At 33.6% G+C, this 15,898-nt stretch overlaps 2 protein-coding genes across 4 annotated transcripts; both read left to right on the top strand.

The window, feature by feature from the left end:
- Positions 1 to 212: 212 nt before the first annotated feature.
- On the top strand, positions 213 to 2,563 carry LOC21392341 (protein BUD31 homolog 1). Its single transcript, XM_024163511.1, has 4 exons — positions 213 to 326; positions 1,149 to 1,249; positions 1,371 to 1,558; positions 2,220 to 2,563. Exons 2-4 carry the CDS (start codon positions 1,156 to 1,158, stop codon positions 2,373 to 2,375), a joined length of 438 nt encoding a protein of 145 aa, XP_024019279.1. The 5' UTR covers positions 213 to 326; positions 1,149 to 1,155; the 3' UTR covers positions 2,376 to 2,563.
- Positions 2,564 to 8,238: 5,675 nt separating this feature from the next.
- On the top strand, positions 8,239 to 14,523 carry LOC21392340 (F-box/LRR-repeat protein At1g06630). 3 transcript variants are annotated; one of them, XM_024163495.1, is made up of 5 exons: positions 8,239 to 9,598; positions 9,691 to 9,879; positions 13,463 to 13,576; positions 13,706 to 13,755; positions 13,858 to 14,523. In XM_024163495.1, the coding sequence occupies exons 1-4, from the start codon at positions 8,399 to 8,401 to the stop codon at positions 13,736 to 13,738; spliced, it is 1,536 nt and encodes a 511-aa protein (XP_024019263.1). In that variant the 5' UTR covers positions 8,239 to 8,398; the 3' UTR covers positions 13,739 to 13,755; positions 13,858 to 14,523. The 3 variants fall into 3 exon arrangements, with proteins under 3 accessions (XP_024019263.1, XP_024019266.1, XP_024019264.1); XM_024163498.1 differs by having other exon boundaries at positions 13,838 to 14,523; XM_024163496.1 differs by having other exon boundaries at positions 13,706 to 13,770.
- The last annotated feature ends 1,375 nt before the right edge of the window (positions 14,524 to 15,898 follow it).

Here is a 15,898-nt window from a genome sequence, read left to right as displayed (position 1 = left end):
CTCGAATTCTAACTTTATTCAAGTTTATGTTCTTTTAAGTTCTAACTTTATTCAATTTTACTCAACTTTATTCAAATTACAACTTTAACTTAAATTATAATTCAAATTTAACTTAAAAATTATACTCAAATTACACTCTAAAAGAACAGGTTCTATATTATGACAGAATTCTCGAAATAAACGGAACATAAATATTTTATCGGCTCGGAACAGGGATTCGAATTTCTGAAGAGAAGAGTGTGGAGACACCACACACCAGTACACAGAGGCCAGTGCCCAATGCCCACAAAAATCCTGCTTTTCCCTTCTCGAAACACACATCAAAGGTAATTCTTTCTCTCTTTGTGGATTGCATTCTCATAAAATCGTTAAAACCCTAATAACTCTGTTTCCCATCAGTTTGGTGTATAGTTTTCCTTTTTTTTTTATCTCATTTAATCCAATTCGTTATCGTCTTCCTCTTGTTCTTCGATGAAAAGATTATTAAGTTGGTTCTGAAATACGGGCTTTATTGTTTCATTTCCTTTAAAAGTAGGAAAATCTGTGCTCTTTTGGGCGCTCTCTGCTTAAAGCATTCATGGTTAAAAGCCCTAAAAAGGTCTCTAACAATATCCAAATATTCTAAGTTTGCGTCTAGATTTTGTTTTGGTGTATGGTATTATTGATTGTTACCAAATTTTTCTGAAAGGAGAAGTTCTGAGGGAAAAAACACTTGAATTCTGATTGGAGCCTATGGAATGAAATTCTGTCTGCTCTAACTGGGTTGGTTTTGAATCTTTCCAATGTATGAATGTTTGTTACAATCCTTAATCCCAGAACATAATATTAGAAACTAGGACTTTGAGATTATACCGTTATTTAGGATCATTTGTTATTTGAATTGGGATTCTTTTGATATTTATGTTATGTTTTATCCTGTTAAATAAATTTTCTCTCTCTTGGTTTGGTTTCTCTCTCTAATTTTTCTATTCCCTTCTCTAAATTATCTGCCTCATAGATATATATTTTTTTCTCTTTCTTTAATCCATTCTTTTCCAACTTCAATATGTGTATGACTCAAAAGAATTGATATTTACTATGAGAACAAATTTGTTACCATTTGAGGTTTTCGCTCTCTCCGACATAACCGTTGATTTCGTAAACCGCAGGTGAAGCATGCCTAAGGTTAGGACTAACCGGATCACGTACCCAGATGGTTGGGAGTTGATTGAGCCTACTCTTTTGGAGCTAGATGCTAAGATGAGAGAAGGTGAATCCCCTTCCCTCCCTTTTTTTAGCTGCAAATGTTCTGATATTCTGGTAAAAGTTTCTTTTATTGTCTGCTTGAGTTGCCATTCATACGCTGTTAGAGTAACTCGTATATTTTGCAGCACAAAATGATCCAAATGATGGCAAAAGGAAGTGTGAAGCTTTATGGCCTATTTTCAAAATTTCCCATCAGAGAAGCCGCTATGTCTTTGACCTTTACCACAAAAGAAATGCAATATCGAAAGAGCTGTACGAGTTCTGCTTGGATCAAGGCTATGCAGATCGTTATCTCATTGCGAAGTGGAAGAAGGTTTGTCTAAAAAATCTTTGACTATAATTCATTTGGATGAAACGTTGCTGGTTGAGAATTCCTAATTGCTTCCTCCAAGCAATATGCTCGAAATTCAAATTCTTAACTTGTAGGGTAGAATTTTTTTCTCCCCTTCTCGTCAAAGGTGGAGAACTTGGGGGAGGGGATTACTTTAGATTTGTGGTATAGTTAAACTGCAAAGTGAGTCTCAAATTGCTCTGAATGTTCATATTAAATGAGGTAACGTAATAAGAAGTCAATTTAAAAAGTGTTAATCTCATAAATTGGACATTTTGTTAGTCTCCTGTATTATTTTATCTCACTTTGTTGTCAGCTTCTAGATTTTACCACAAATTTAACTTTCAAGTTAGCTTAAGAATTCACATGTTCAGAAACGTATAATAAAAAACAAATTAACTCCAGGATCTTAAAGCCTAGATCATTCTGAACTTCTAGTTTAGAGCTCAATTGATTTCCATAATAGCTTAAGATTGCTTCAAACGCTCAAAAGCAAAATGAACGCCATGCTCAAGTAACTTAATATCTTTCTTTTAGAGCAAAAAACTCCGTAGTCCATACCTTTCTTACTGATTCTTCTTCATTATGAAAGCCTATTGCATCTAGAAACATCCTCTGACTTAGCTTCTTGCTTAAACTGCAGCCAGGGTATGAACGTTTATGCTGCCTACATTGCATACAGCCCCTAGACCACAACTTTAACGGAGTTTGTGTGTGTCGCGTTCGAAAGGAGGACAGAAACGTTGAAGCTGTAGAGTGTGTGCATTGCGGATGTAGAGGTTGTGTCAGTGGAGATTAGGTTTCGATTTTATGTATTGACTTCAAATCACGAATGATGATACTTGTTAGGACTAACTGAAATGAATGTCGTTTCAATTATGAGAATGAAAGATTTATAGCTTGCTTGATTAATTACCAAATCAAGGTTTTATTATTATTTTTTTTTTAATTTTTTTTTCAGATCCGTCTTGAATGGAATTGATTGGGAGATTTAGAAAAAAATATTGAGATTGGATTAGGAGATTTTTTAGTTGTTGATGGGGACGACGTTCTATCTTGAATGAAAGATTTGGTTTTGCTTTTGTTTTTCCAGGATTCCTGAACTTGGTTTTGTGTGTTGATCTCAGTTGTTTCTCTGATTTATTGATTTGATCATAATTTTTTCCCTTTTTATTTGTGATAGAAGAAGTGAGAGTGGATCTTAGGAATAGATTTTTTTATGTACGTTTTCTAGGTTGATATATTTTGGTTGTTGAAGTTGTTTTCTGATTTCACATTTTCGAATTTGGATTGAGGTAGAAGAACTGAGGAATAGATTTTTTTATGTACGTTTTTTTTCCTAAAATTTAAATGTTTTTAAAATATTTTCAGTTTTTCTGTTAAATCTATTAATTTTTACTTAATTAAATAGAAGGGTATTGAGATTGTTTTGCATCTCAAAAATCAATTTTAAAATATGAAGACGTTGTTTTTTTTTTTTTTTTAAAAAAAAGGTTGACTTTTAATATTATAAAAAAAACATAATTATATTTGTTGAGTTATAAGATAGGTAAATCACAAAATTATTGTGATGTTGTGTGAGAGCTTTTTACTGTAGTAAAAAAGTTAGATGTGACTATTTCTGAGAACTTTTTACTGTAACAAAACTCGAATAAGCGAAAAGAACGGGGCGTATATTTGTCCCTTTGATCGACGCGGAATTATTCAATAAAAGGTAAAGAGAATTGGAAGAGTGATTCATTTTCCCTTTTAATCATGTGTTTATGCAAAATTAGGAATGACAGTTTGATAGGTTCCACACAATATAAGGAATGAAGAAAGAGAATTTTTTCAATTCAGTGCCCTCTTAGTATTGATTATTTGATTTCTTGTTAAAGGTTTAAAAAAATGAACATCACATTTACATACACACCCTTGACAAGTTCACATGACATAAGCCAATAATTATTTAGTTATGTATATTTTTGTAAATTGCATTGATAGCATTACTATTTTTAAGTTTAGTAAACACTAAAAAAGGAATGAAATTGTTTCCCATTACATAATCAAATAGATAAGGAAACACTATAAAGGGAATTTATGGTCCCCATTCTTATTACTTTACTTTTTTTTCCCGCAATCCTATTACCTTTCCTTTATATTCCTTCATGGTTTAGAGAAACGCATCCCAAATGTGGATATTTCATTCATCTTGAATTGCAGTTTGATGAATGTGGATCTTTCGCTTTGCAATGGCAACCGTTTATCAGTACCCCAAATACCGATGAATATGATAAAATATTTCAATCTATCAAAGCTTCCATGGACGAGATTGTAGAGGTAAGCCAACTTCAAGCATGTGACATCAAAATTATTTTGAAAATTGTTACTGTAGCAAAATTTGAATTATAAACTCAAATTAATGACGGGCCCGTTTAGTTCGCTGATTTGAGTTTTTAATTCGAGTTGAAATGTGACTTTATATGATAGCTTTTTACTGTAGCAAAAAAGTTAGATGTGATTGTTTCTGAGAGTTTTTTACTGTAGCAAAACTCGAATTCTAAACTCGAATCGGTGAAGTGAACGAGGCCTATGAAGAGGACCTGAATATTGATAACCCAAGTGAGGCAGTAATTGCAATTAGTAAGACAGTGGGAGATGCTCTCCCTGTCCCCCAAATTTTTAAAGCACACTCTTAACTAATTGTCTTGTACCATATTTCAGCAACTTAGTTGGACAGATGAAGATTCTGATTGAATAGAAGTTCTGCATCGGTGGTCTTAAAATGTGTGAGCAGGTCATTGATTTTTTTATTTCGATTTGTTTTTGCTCCAACATTTTCATTCAGTTTCTTTGTGTAAAATGTTGGCAGATGTGATAGGAACGTCTTTGCTGCCTACTTGCCTCCAACTGCAAGAACAGAACTTCCGCTCAGCTTGTGTGTCTCGTCCCAAATAATCTGAGAGAAGAAAAAATTGTGCAGATTAATTGATCATTATGCATATTTTCTGGTAAATAGCAATCTAAATTTTTTCCATCGCATCGGAATTGAGTGCTTTTCTTTGGATGATAAGAAATGATAAAAACGCATGATGGCCGCAGAGATCAGGATATGAGAATCGTATCCTTAGGGGCAGGTTTCGAAACCCGTACGAGCCACTTTTTGTTCAGTGGTGATATTATGGCTTTGCATATTTTCATTATTTAGATATTTTGCTACTATTATATGAGTATTCTTTCCTTTAAAGGATGATCGGCTCCCGATGATATGTTTGGGCCATGAGCACTTTCATTTATAAAGTTTTATCTTACTGGGCCTTCTGTTCACTTTTTTTGTTTCAAATGTATTTAATCCCACCAGGTGATGCGAGAAGTAGTGCTGAATAGGTAACCATTACCGGTGAGGTGAATCCGATTCCGAAAAGTGAAGATATGCACCTTCCTTTCTTTTTCCTTCCTACTTTCCTTAAGGTATGTATTAAATTATAGATTGTAAACTCAAATATTGCTAGACTGTGGTTGATATCAACATTTACTTTCTTGTTTATGTTCATATATGCTAAATTTGTGGGGATTCCTGATATGTTACCAAGAGTGAGGTTTTGAACTTGTTTTGTTGGAATTTCCACCACTCTTCTTGAAACTTAATTTCTTATAAATAGTGGGGTTTGTTTAGAAATACTTGAATATTTTAGATTTGAAATTTAATTTTAAACTGTTAATTGTTAATCATTTTCTTAAATATGTTTAAATTTTTAAATAAATCTCTACGTCACTGGTCACTAATATCTGTTTGGGGGCGTGACATGATATTTGTTATGAATATGAATGATTGAAGTGAAGACTTTTTAATAATTTGGATCTGTTATCAGCATTAGACTCCACCAGCTTGAGAAAAATATGAGTGGCTGAAATGTGTCTCGCATGACTATCAATGTTCAAGCGAGATATGCATTTTTATCAAGTCATGAACATTGACTCTGATAAATGTAGCTGTTTCACAGAATATGTACGACATGAGATGGACCAAACAAATTTTTTTAATTTTTTTTACAATTTTGTAAAAAGTTTCTTCAGGTCGTCATAGTTATTAGAACTCATGATAAGGCTTCTTTTATTATTTGCACCTGTACTTATACGCTACTGTTATAGCTAGAGTGATGACATGTTAAATGAAATTATTTTTTATGAAATTAGAAATTTAGGCCTCGTTCATTTCACCAATTTGAGTTTTACTACAGTAAAAAGCTCTCAGAAACAGTCACATTTAACTTTTTTTACTACAGTAAAAAGCTCACATAAAGTCACATCTAAACTCGAATTAAAAACTGGAATCAACGAACTAAACAAAATTTAAGGGGATGTTTGGTAGAGGAATTTGTTCCCTGATTCGAATCATGATTCGTGGTTCGCTATAGTATTTTCTCTCACAAAAAATTTACGTAAATCGAAAATAGTTCGAATCACATGGTTTGAATCCTCCAACCAAACGTCCTCTAAATAGAATTACTATTGTGGTGTCCAACCGTCCTGTATTGGCGTTCACGTATTTTGTGTTTGTCTGTATACATATATATAATATATATTTATATATATGTATGTGTGTATGTATATTTAGGTCATGTTTATTTAACTGATTCGAGTTTTTTTACAATAAAAAGCTCTTAGAAACAGTCACATTTAATTTTTTTTACTATAGTAAAAAGTTCTCACATAAAGTCACATCTCAACTCGAATTAAATACTCGAATCAATAAACTAAACGGGCATTTAGCTGTCTGTTAGATGAAAAAACGGACTGAGGGGGTAAACGCGAGGACAACTCAAAGGAATAGTCCAGTCCTTCTAACACACGCTGGCCTGATTTAAGAAAAAAATATATTTTTTGGTACGTCAACGTACTCATAGATTAAGTTTTTTGTCTGTTTGATCTGTATAAAATTATGTAAAAGTAAAAAAAAATACGCATATTCAACGGTCAAAATATATACAGATCGAAAGTTAAAAAAAAAAAAAAAAGCCAAAACAAGAGGAATAAAAAATGAAGAGCGATATATATTCCAAATGACCCGTCGTTAAGTATATGCATTCCTTCATCAAATCTAACTTTCTGTCTCATTCGTCATATGATGAATGCATGCGAGATTGTGTTAAAGAGTTGTGTTGATGGACTAGGTATTTCAATGGGCTAATAACATATTTTGTGTATGATCAGATCTAGGTTTTATTGCGGTTGTTAGTGCAGTGGAACATAAGTTTGAATTAGGTGTAAATTGAACAATCAATTTAAATGGATAATTTGGTTAGTAAAGTTTTCTTTTTTTTGTGTAACCTCGGCAACGGATAATTTAACTTGTAGGCAATCAAATGTATAGCTCTCTTGCCGTGATGTTGTAATGATCGAAGATTTTATGGTCATGTTTGGAATTGATATCGTTATTGTTTTTTATGTTTTTTGAGAAAGAAAAAATGAAAACGTTTTTAAAACGGCGTTTGGCGCAATAAAGATAAAAAATGAAAAATGAAAACAATTTTTTGATTTAGTGTGAAATGAGAGAAAAATAAAAAATGACTTTTAGTCGTTTTTCATTTTTTATTTTCGTTTTCTCCTCTCTTGAGCAGAGAGAGAAAGAAAGACATTAATGGGTTTTTTGTACTGAAAACAATCTCTTGATAAAACTACCAAACACATTTTCAAAAATGATTTCTGTCTGAGATTGAAAACGTTTTCATTTTCATTTTCATACAAAAAATAAAATCATTTTAGAACGAATTTTAAACGCACATTATATTTTTAACAACGCTAAATACACAAACTATGTAATTTTCAAAAAAGAAAAAGAAAAAGAAAACGACTATGCGCTGTAGAAAATACACGTATGTTTCTCAATTCCCTCTTTGGGTAGCTTTTACACGTTTGGTTGATGTATTAGAATCATGATTTAGAACTATTTTTAATTTATGTGTATTTTTTGTGAGAAAAAATACTGTAACGAGTCACGAATCATAATTTAAATCATGATACGAATCCTCTAATCAAACGTGATAGTTGAAAGTGAAAGGGCAAAGTGTGATAGTTAAATTGACATTAACCTTTTTTCCCATTGCTAAATGAGTTACTCGAACTCTATCTAGCTCGAACCCTTTGTTTTCCTAAATTAAAAACCTTAAAACAGTCTGATCTAACCTTGACTCGTCGGCCTTTAGACCAAGCTGAGCTGCACCAAGCCGGCTAGCCAGGCAAAATAAAAGAAAATAAAAATTATAATAAATAGTTAATTTATAAAATAAAATTAAATAAATAATAAAATTTAAAATTATTTAAAAAAAATAGCTGTTTATTTTCATTTACTATTAATAAAAGATAATTTAAGTAATAAAAAAAATTTATTTACGTAAAAATATTAACGTTGAAAAAAATAGTTTTTATTAGTGATAAAAAGAACATTTATATTTGAAATATATAAGGTATGTTTAGTTAATTGATTTAAGTTAAAATGTAATTTTATGTATGAATTTTTTACTAATAAAAAAATTAAATGTAATAATTTTTAAAAATTTTTATTATAATAAAAATATTTAATGTGACGGTTTTTAAAATTTTTTTATTATAATAAAATTTAAATTAGTGAAATAAATTGGGTGTGCTTACTTCATTCTCTTCTCAAATATATGGCGCCGGAATTTTCTCTCTAAAACCCCTAGAGCCCTAAGCTAGCATCCTTCGTTAGCGCTTGAAAGGGCGCACGTAGACATGCCGACCTTTTGGGCTACTACTCACTTAATTTAGCTGATTTTTTTTTTCTCCTTCCCAAACGCAAATTGGAATCGATTTGAATTCTTCATGGCCGCCGTGGAAATCGATGGCCCGATCATTGAACAAACATCGAATTTGGACTTGCCAGAGCAGGTGATTCACAAAATCTTGTCATTTCTCCCCGGAGAAGATGCAATTCGAGCTTCTGCAACGTCGAAGCAATGGCGATTGGCCTGGATTTCGTCTCCGGTCTTCTCCTTCAACGAAGGATCCGTGCCGTTCAAGAACCTCGATTTCTTCGACTATGTCGACGCTTCTTTGGCTCTCTGGCGCGATCGCTGCGACAGCCGAGTCAACATGGAGAGGCTCTCGCTCACCGCCGACTTCTCCAGCGACGAATCGTATTCTCGCCTCAACCAGGTCATCGCCGCCGCCACGAGCCGTAACGTCAAGGTGATAGAACTCCGTAACCTCAATTTTGATGAACTTTTTTGGATAGACTTCGATTCTGGTCTGTGGCTTATACTTTTGGCCTGCAATTCGCTCGATAATTTGTCTTTTAAGTGCTTCCAATTTTACATTGCAAATCCATTATCGGCTATCTCTTCTTCTCTGAAGAAGCTTAAGCTGAGTTGCAACTTCATAGACGAGGGCAGTTTGAAGAATCTGCTGTTGTGCTTCCCTTGGCTGGAAGATTTAGAATTCGGATTCTGCTATGGTTTCGATGAGCTCCGTGTTTCTTGCCCTAGCCTCAGATCATTGAAGGTCACTCTTTCTGAGGATTTAGCACAAAAAGTTGTAATCGATGCTGCGAATCTCCAGTACTTATCTTATACGAGGACCTTTAGGCCCCCTGGCACTATTAGCTTCTCCAATTGTAAATCCCTAACAACTCTGCATATTGATCGTGCCGTTTTCACGACGGTATGTACGATTGACAAGTACATTTCCCAGATTCCGCTCTTGGAGAATCTAGTACTGGACGGCTGCGAGATGCCTGGAATTATTCATATATCTCACTCTAATCTCAGGAGCTTGAAGTTTAGACGTTGCTGGAGGTTGAAGAAGGCTGAGATCGACATGCCGAACCTGCGTTCGTTTCGATACTATGGTGGCGCGATTTTCCACATTTCCACTTTTAAATACTGCTCTGGTTTCCTGGAGGCTAAACTCAAGTTGTACACAGGTTCTTTAGACTGTACAGAATGGTTTTGGTTTATTAGGTTGAGAAACTTTCTTGAAAGTTTTAGCAATTGCAAAGTATTAACACTAGATTGTCACTTGGAGGTAATATTTCTTGTAAGCTTTTGTTGCTTTTTTGTCACTTTCTCCAATCAAATGCAGATATCTCATTTTTTTCCGTTTCTTTTGTGATTTAGGGATTTACTGAAAAACTCAGAGACAACTATTTTCTACCCGATCCGTTGTATGAGCTAAAGCATTTGGAGATCACAAATCTATCTCTCCCTATTGATGATTACTCTAGTTTTGTGGATGCTATGGTAGGGCTTTTTCCTTTTGTAGAAACTCTATCTCTGAAGACATCTTCTGCTGCAATCTTCATCAAGGTATTACTTCTTTTGGCTATACTATGGTAGAAATATGCTTTTTTTTTTTTCTTTTTTTAATGGGACAAATGGAAGGTCTATAGTTTTTAGGTGATTGCTCTTTAATCTTGAGTTATGGTAATGCACTGCACAGTTATTCCCATTGCTATGTCTCAACAGCTAGAGCTATTTGTGTTTGGTATCGATACTGACAGAGAAACTTTTTTTTTTGGCTTGGAGTAGTGTTGACCATTTCTCAGTTCGCTAGATACAGCCATTTCATATGTTATATGTGTGAATTGTTCCAAATTTTTATTCTCTCTGTAGATTGTAATAAGGAGTCATGTTAAAGGGGTACAAAAAGCATATTAGTTGTTCAGTATTTCATTTTTCTTTTGCTTCTCATTGCTTTGCTTTGCACATTGGCATATCATATGTTTGTTATTATATGTTTATCTTTCTGATCTACATATGTTGACGGAGAACTTTGGAAAAACTTATTCTGTCGTATATTAAACTAGAGTTGTACATGATTGGTATTTATACAGGGAATAGAACCTAATTTGAATGAGGTTTCACCTCTGTGAATTCCTAGTAGTTTCTGATACCCTAAGAATCAGGAAACGACAATTCTAAGCAAGAAATAGAAATAAAGCAGTAGATATTCATGAATTCCTAGTTGTACAAAGAACACACAACAAATAGCAAATCAAATCTTTGGATTTCCAAAACTGCCCTCATGCCGGTGAATAGATATTTTCAGCCATAGTAATTCACAGATCTTTGGATCATGGCTCTAAATTCAGCCTCCCCATTGTATCTTGCAACCACAAACTGCTTCTTATTTCTACATCGCTAAATTTCCACCAGGGAAAGTACCATAGCCTGTGTGGATCTTCTATTTGCTATAGAACCTAGGGGTGTGCAAACCAACCAAACCACTTATTTTAGGTGAAATGCAGACCAAACCAATTACAAATTGGTTTACAGATTTTCAAACCAAACCAAACCAATTAAGAGATTTAATCCAATTCAAACCAAAACTGATTGTAATTGGTTTGGTTTGGTTTTTCTAATTGGTTTGAACTAATATTTTACAACCTCTTCTCAAGCCTCAACCGTAACTGGTACTAATATTTTGTATAATAACTATACATTCCATTATATAGGTTATGATAGAAACTTCTAGGGTTATTTGGTTTGGTTTTTCTAATTGGTTTAAACTAATATTTTACAACCTCTTCTCTAGCCTCAACCGTAACTGGTACTAATATTTTATATAATAACTATACATTCCATTATATAGGTTATGATAGAAACTTCTAGGGTCATGATCATTTAGTTTTAGAATAAACGTACTTTTTCTTATAAATATTTTACCTTATAGATATATAAAATATATATAATTTTAGGAATATTGGTTTCGTTTGGTTTTTTTAAGGGTAAAACCACAAACCAAACTAATTTAATTGGTTTTTTAAAAATTTAAACCAAACCAAACTGATTATTCTTTTGGTTTGGTTGGTTTAAGTGGTTTGGATGGTTTGTTGCACACCCCTGCGTAACCATCATCTGTATGTGCTTCTAGGTTATGCTTTTCATTCTTCTCAAATAAGATTCCTCTCGCTGGTGCGGCCTTAAGATAGTGTAAGATCATGTTAATAGCCTGCAAGTGTTTTTCCTTCAAATCATGCATGAATTGGCTAACCATGCTCACCCCTTAAGCTATGTCCATAGTAAACCTCCTCAACCACTCTCTAGGTGATTGCTTCAAGACATATATAGGGTCGGCCTTTTAACCTGCACACTTTCTTAGCACCAAAGTTTTCATCAAAGCCGGGTGGAGGTTTCATGTATACCTTCTCTTCCAAGTCACCATGTAAGAAGGTGTTTGAACGCAGTTTAAATAAATCTGCCTTGCTTTATTAATCGAATGAAAGTTCACTTAAATAGACTAGGGCTTGAATACCGAGTCCATTATCTTCTCTAAGATAATCTATCCTATTTGAATTCAAATACTAATTGATAATTCCTAATCCAAATAACTGGAAATAATAAACTAAATAATAAAGATAACTATTTGACTTATTCAACCTATCTCTAAAAGATCTTATCTGCTAACAGTGTTCTTAACGCCAAATTGCACTAATCAAAGTTAGAAGCTAAAGACAACATAACACGCACAATATTCATTTTTGCTACAAGGGCAAATGACTCCTGATAATCTACTCCATAAGTTTGGGTGTAGCCTTTTGCAACTTACCTAGTCTTGTATCTCTCTAATGATCATCTCCTCTCTCGTTAGTTTTCTTAGTTAGTGTTGGTTAATTGCTGCTTAGTAAAGGTAATGACTCCTGATAATCTACTCCATAAGTTTGGGTTTAGCCTTTTACAACTAACCTAGTCTTGTATCTCCCTAATGACCATCTCCTCTCTCGTTAGTTTTCTTAGTTACTGTTGGTTAATTGCTGCTTAGTGAAGGTTGTTAGCAGTTAGTTAGTGTGGAGTTAGAAGGTACTTAGTAGTATAAAAGGGGATTAGTGGAGAGTGGGAGATATGGTCTGATTTGTGGAAATTTGAGAAACCCTTAGGAGACTTGCAGCCTGTCAACTGCTGCTAATCATTGTATCATTTATCGCAATTCTTGTTCAATGAAGCTTCAATCTTTCAGTTCTGCTCTCTATTCTGTTGTGTTTTTTCAAGATCTTATCAGGCTCTTACATGATTGAACCAATTAAACACATACTATTTGTCAAGGGAATGGAGCAGATTTATGAGTTTGTCTGTTTCTTCTTACTTGAGTTCTCCAATCTCATCATTGTTGGTGTGGATTTTTTTTTTCTTTCCTTTTGTTTTTGAGAGACAGAGAGAGAGACCTTCGCCATTTGTGAAGTGTGCTTGGCTTCTTTGTCATCCTCTAAACCCTTCATTTTGGCTAAGACCTTGAGCCTTTTATGGAGTCTGAAGCAGTTTCTGCTTGTATGATGTGGCTTCTTACAGTATGTGCACCACATTCCATCTTGATTTGTAGTTTCTTTCGTTCAGCCTATATGAGAGATTGATAATCTGGAGTTTCTCACTTGAGTGATTCAGAAACACTTCCAGAGCATTTGGATGCGTTTAAGAGACTTCTGACATTTTTCAGGATGAGGGAAAAACAAAGATGATGATGAAAAGGGATCTTTGGCTATGAAGGCCAACTAACACCAATAAAAGCTGTCGAATTTGAAAGGCTACGGTTAGGCAACGAAGGCTGAAAGTGATCAAAAAAAATTTGTCAGAGAGTGTATGCGCTGATACCATATAGGAAAAAACTGATTCAATTATACATTAGAAAAGAGCTGTAAATAATTGGGATTTATAAAAGGAATAGAACCTCATTTAAATGAGGTTTGACCTCTGTCAATCCCCTAGTAATTTGAGATTCCCACTAAAAAACGGGGAACGACTATTCTAATCAAGAATCAAGAAATAGAAATAAACTAGGTCTATTCACGGATCCCTAGCTGCACAAATAATTTCCTAAAATAGAAAATCAAATCTTTAGATTTCCAACAACTGTAATAAATGTAAATGTGGATAACTCATTCATCTTGAACTGCAGTTTGATGAATCTGGATCTTTCTCAGTGAAGTCGCAAGTGTCTATCAATACTTCAAACACCGAGCACGACCAAACATTTCAATCTATCAAAGCCTCTGTGGACAAGATCGTGGAGGTCAGATAAATTTAAGAATGTTGTATTAGAAATATTATCAAGGGTGGTGAGCCAGTTGGAGATACTCTCCTCACTCCCTAAATTGTTAAAACGTATCTTTCTGTCTAATTGTGTTGAAACATATTTCAGCTACTTAGCTGGACGGGCGAAGACTCTGATTGAACAGAATTTTTGCATCGGTAATGTCTTAAAATGTATGAGCAAATTATTGATTCTCTGATTTTGATTTATTTCTGTTCCAACTTCCAACATTTCATTCAGTTTCTTTGCATAAAATGTAGGCGAAGTAATACGAACGTCTTTGCTGCATCCAACACCAGGAACAGAACTTTAAGCGCGGCTCGTCCCAGAGAATCTTGCGAGGAGAAAATTGCGCAGATTAGTTGATCATTGTACGTATCTTCTGTTGAATAGATATGAGTTGAAGTTTTTCTCGCCGTATCTTAAGTTTTCCGAGGATGATGTTTCTTATTAAGTGAAGATTTTGTAATCACGTGAGGTAAATGAAATGCATGTCGTCCATCTTAGCGTTTATCAGCATTAGAGCCCTAACAGCTTGAGAAAAATATGAGAGGGTGAAACGCATATCTCGCTTGACTGTCGATGTTCAACTTTCAAAGCGAGATGTTCAATTTTAACGAGTTATGAACATTGACTGTGGTATATCTGTTTCACAAATTATTCAGGGCATGGGATGCAAGTTGTGTAGAGAGCATCGTTACACCCTAAATTATTCTGCTTTTGGCAAAATGGACCCCGAACTTTCAATTTTGACAAAATGCATCATGAAGTTTTAAAATCAGTTGCAATAGAAGTCCAATAGCTAATGACATTATCAAATTGATTGTTTAAAACACGAGATTCACATATGAAAGACAAAGATCATTACTTTTCACACTATGTCAAGTGTAAATCTCGTGTCTAAAATTGTAATTTGATAACACCATCAGCTATTAGATTTCAATTGCAATTGATTTTAATGTTAGAGTGCATCTTGTTTCAAAATTGAAAATTCATGGTTCATTTTGCCAAAAGTGAATAGTTTGAGGTGTAACGGTGCAATTTACTCTAAACTTAATGCTAGTCTGACTGGACTAGACAAAATTACTTAACTGTCCAACTGATGATCATAGTGATTAGAACTCGTAATGATGTGTCTGTTATTATTGTTGTGCTAGCATTCACATACCACTATAATAATTAATAGCTAAGAGGGATGTCGTGCTAACTTATTTTGTGAAATGCATTAACATATGAAAATATGGGTATTCCGTGAGAGTATAGGTGCCGAAGTTTTACAGAAAAATTGATGTCCATGACGAATTTATTTTAGCATTTTTTTAAATGAAACTTTGAAGAAAATCTAACACATAAATAATAAATTAGATGAAATATCACGATAGAATAAATATGTGATGAATATACGTGGTGAAAGTTATCATAATAGAGTAAATGGTAAGCATACATTTACGCATCAAGTATAATATTAAAGAATATTCAGAAATAGTAGAAAATAGGCCAATATAAAAAGCTTGAGAAAGTATATAGGCCAATTTTTAGTTATAGAAATTAATAGGCCATAACTTGTCAAGTTATGGTTCATAACTAGATAAGTTATGGATAAATTTGTCAAGTTATTGTTCATAATCAGACAAGTTATAGACAATTCGGTGACGGTATTATTTTCCACCAACGTTGTGCATGTCATGTAATCAATTTAATAGTTAAATCCGGTTTAAAAGAAATGGGCAATCACATTAAAAGAATTAGAGATAGTCTTGCATGGATTCAAGGTAGTAACCAAAGACAAGAAGATTGGTTTAGGTTCTTACAAGCATTAAATATACCTCCTAGAGCATTAGCGTTAGATATGCCTATAAGATGGAACTCAACTTATATTATGCTTCAACAATGCATCACTTATAAGAATGCTATAACAAACTATATGTGTGCAAAATTAGGAGTAGGACATATAGATGAATTTGATTGGCAAATTGCCGAAGTTTTGTATCAATTTTTAGGTAGGTTTCATGAAGTTACTCTAAAACTTAGTGGAACATACTACCCAACATCACCTTTAGCTTTAGGAGAACTTTTAAGAATTAGTATTTTATTTCACGAATATAGGGAGGACCCAATCTTAGGAGTTCCTATTCAATCTATGGAAAAAAAATTTAAAAAATATTGGTCTAAGTTGCCTTTGTTATATGGTTTAGGTACAGTTTTTGATCCTAGATTAAAATTAGACGGATTAGAAAGTGGTTTAGAAAACTTAGGTGAATTTTTAGGCATCACTTATACGGACCAATTTTCAATAATAAA

Source organism: Morus notabilis, unplaced genomic scaffold (genome assembly GCF_000414095.1).
Source record: "Morus notabilis unplaced genomic scaffold, ASM41409v2 Scaffold507, whole genome shotgun sequence".
In the NCBI taxonomy this organism is placed as follows: domain Eukaryota; kingdom Viridiplantae; phylum Streptophyta; class Magnoliopsida; order Rosales; family Moraceae; genus Morus; species Morus notabilis.
This window is presented reverse-complemented; position numbering and strand designations above follow the sequence as displayed.

Excerpts from the sequence above, each read along its gene's own strand:
- LOC21392340 (XM_024163495.1), top strand. The coding sequence starts at position 8,399 with ATGGCCGCCGTGGAAATCGATGGCCCGATCATTGAACAAACATCGAAT. Across the intron at positions 9,599-9,690 it reads CACTAGATTGTCACTTGGAG|GGATTTACTGAAAAACTCAG; the intron begins GTAATATTTCTT and ends TTTGTGATTTAG. Across the intron at positions 9,880-13,462 it reads CTGCTGCAATCTTCATCAAG|TTTGATGAATCTGGATCTTT; the intron begins GTATTACTTCTT and ends CTTGAACTGCAG.
- LOC21392341 (XM_024163511.1), top strand. The coding sequence starts at position 1,156 with ATGCCTAAGGTTAGGACTAACCGGATCACGTACCCAGATGGTTGGGAG. Across the intron at positions 1,250-1,370 it reads AGATGCTAAGATGAGAGAAG|CACAAAATGATCCAAATGAT; the intron begins GTGAATCCCCTT and ends TATATTTTGCAG. Across the intron at positions 1,559-2,219 it reads TCATTGCGAAGTGGAAGAAG|CCAGGGTATGAACGTTTATG; the intron begins GTTTGTCTAAAA and ends CTTAAACTGCAG.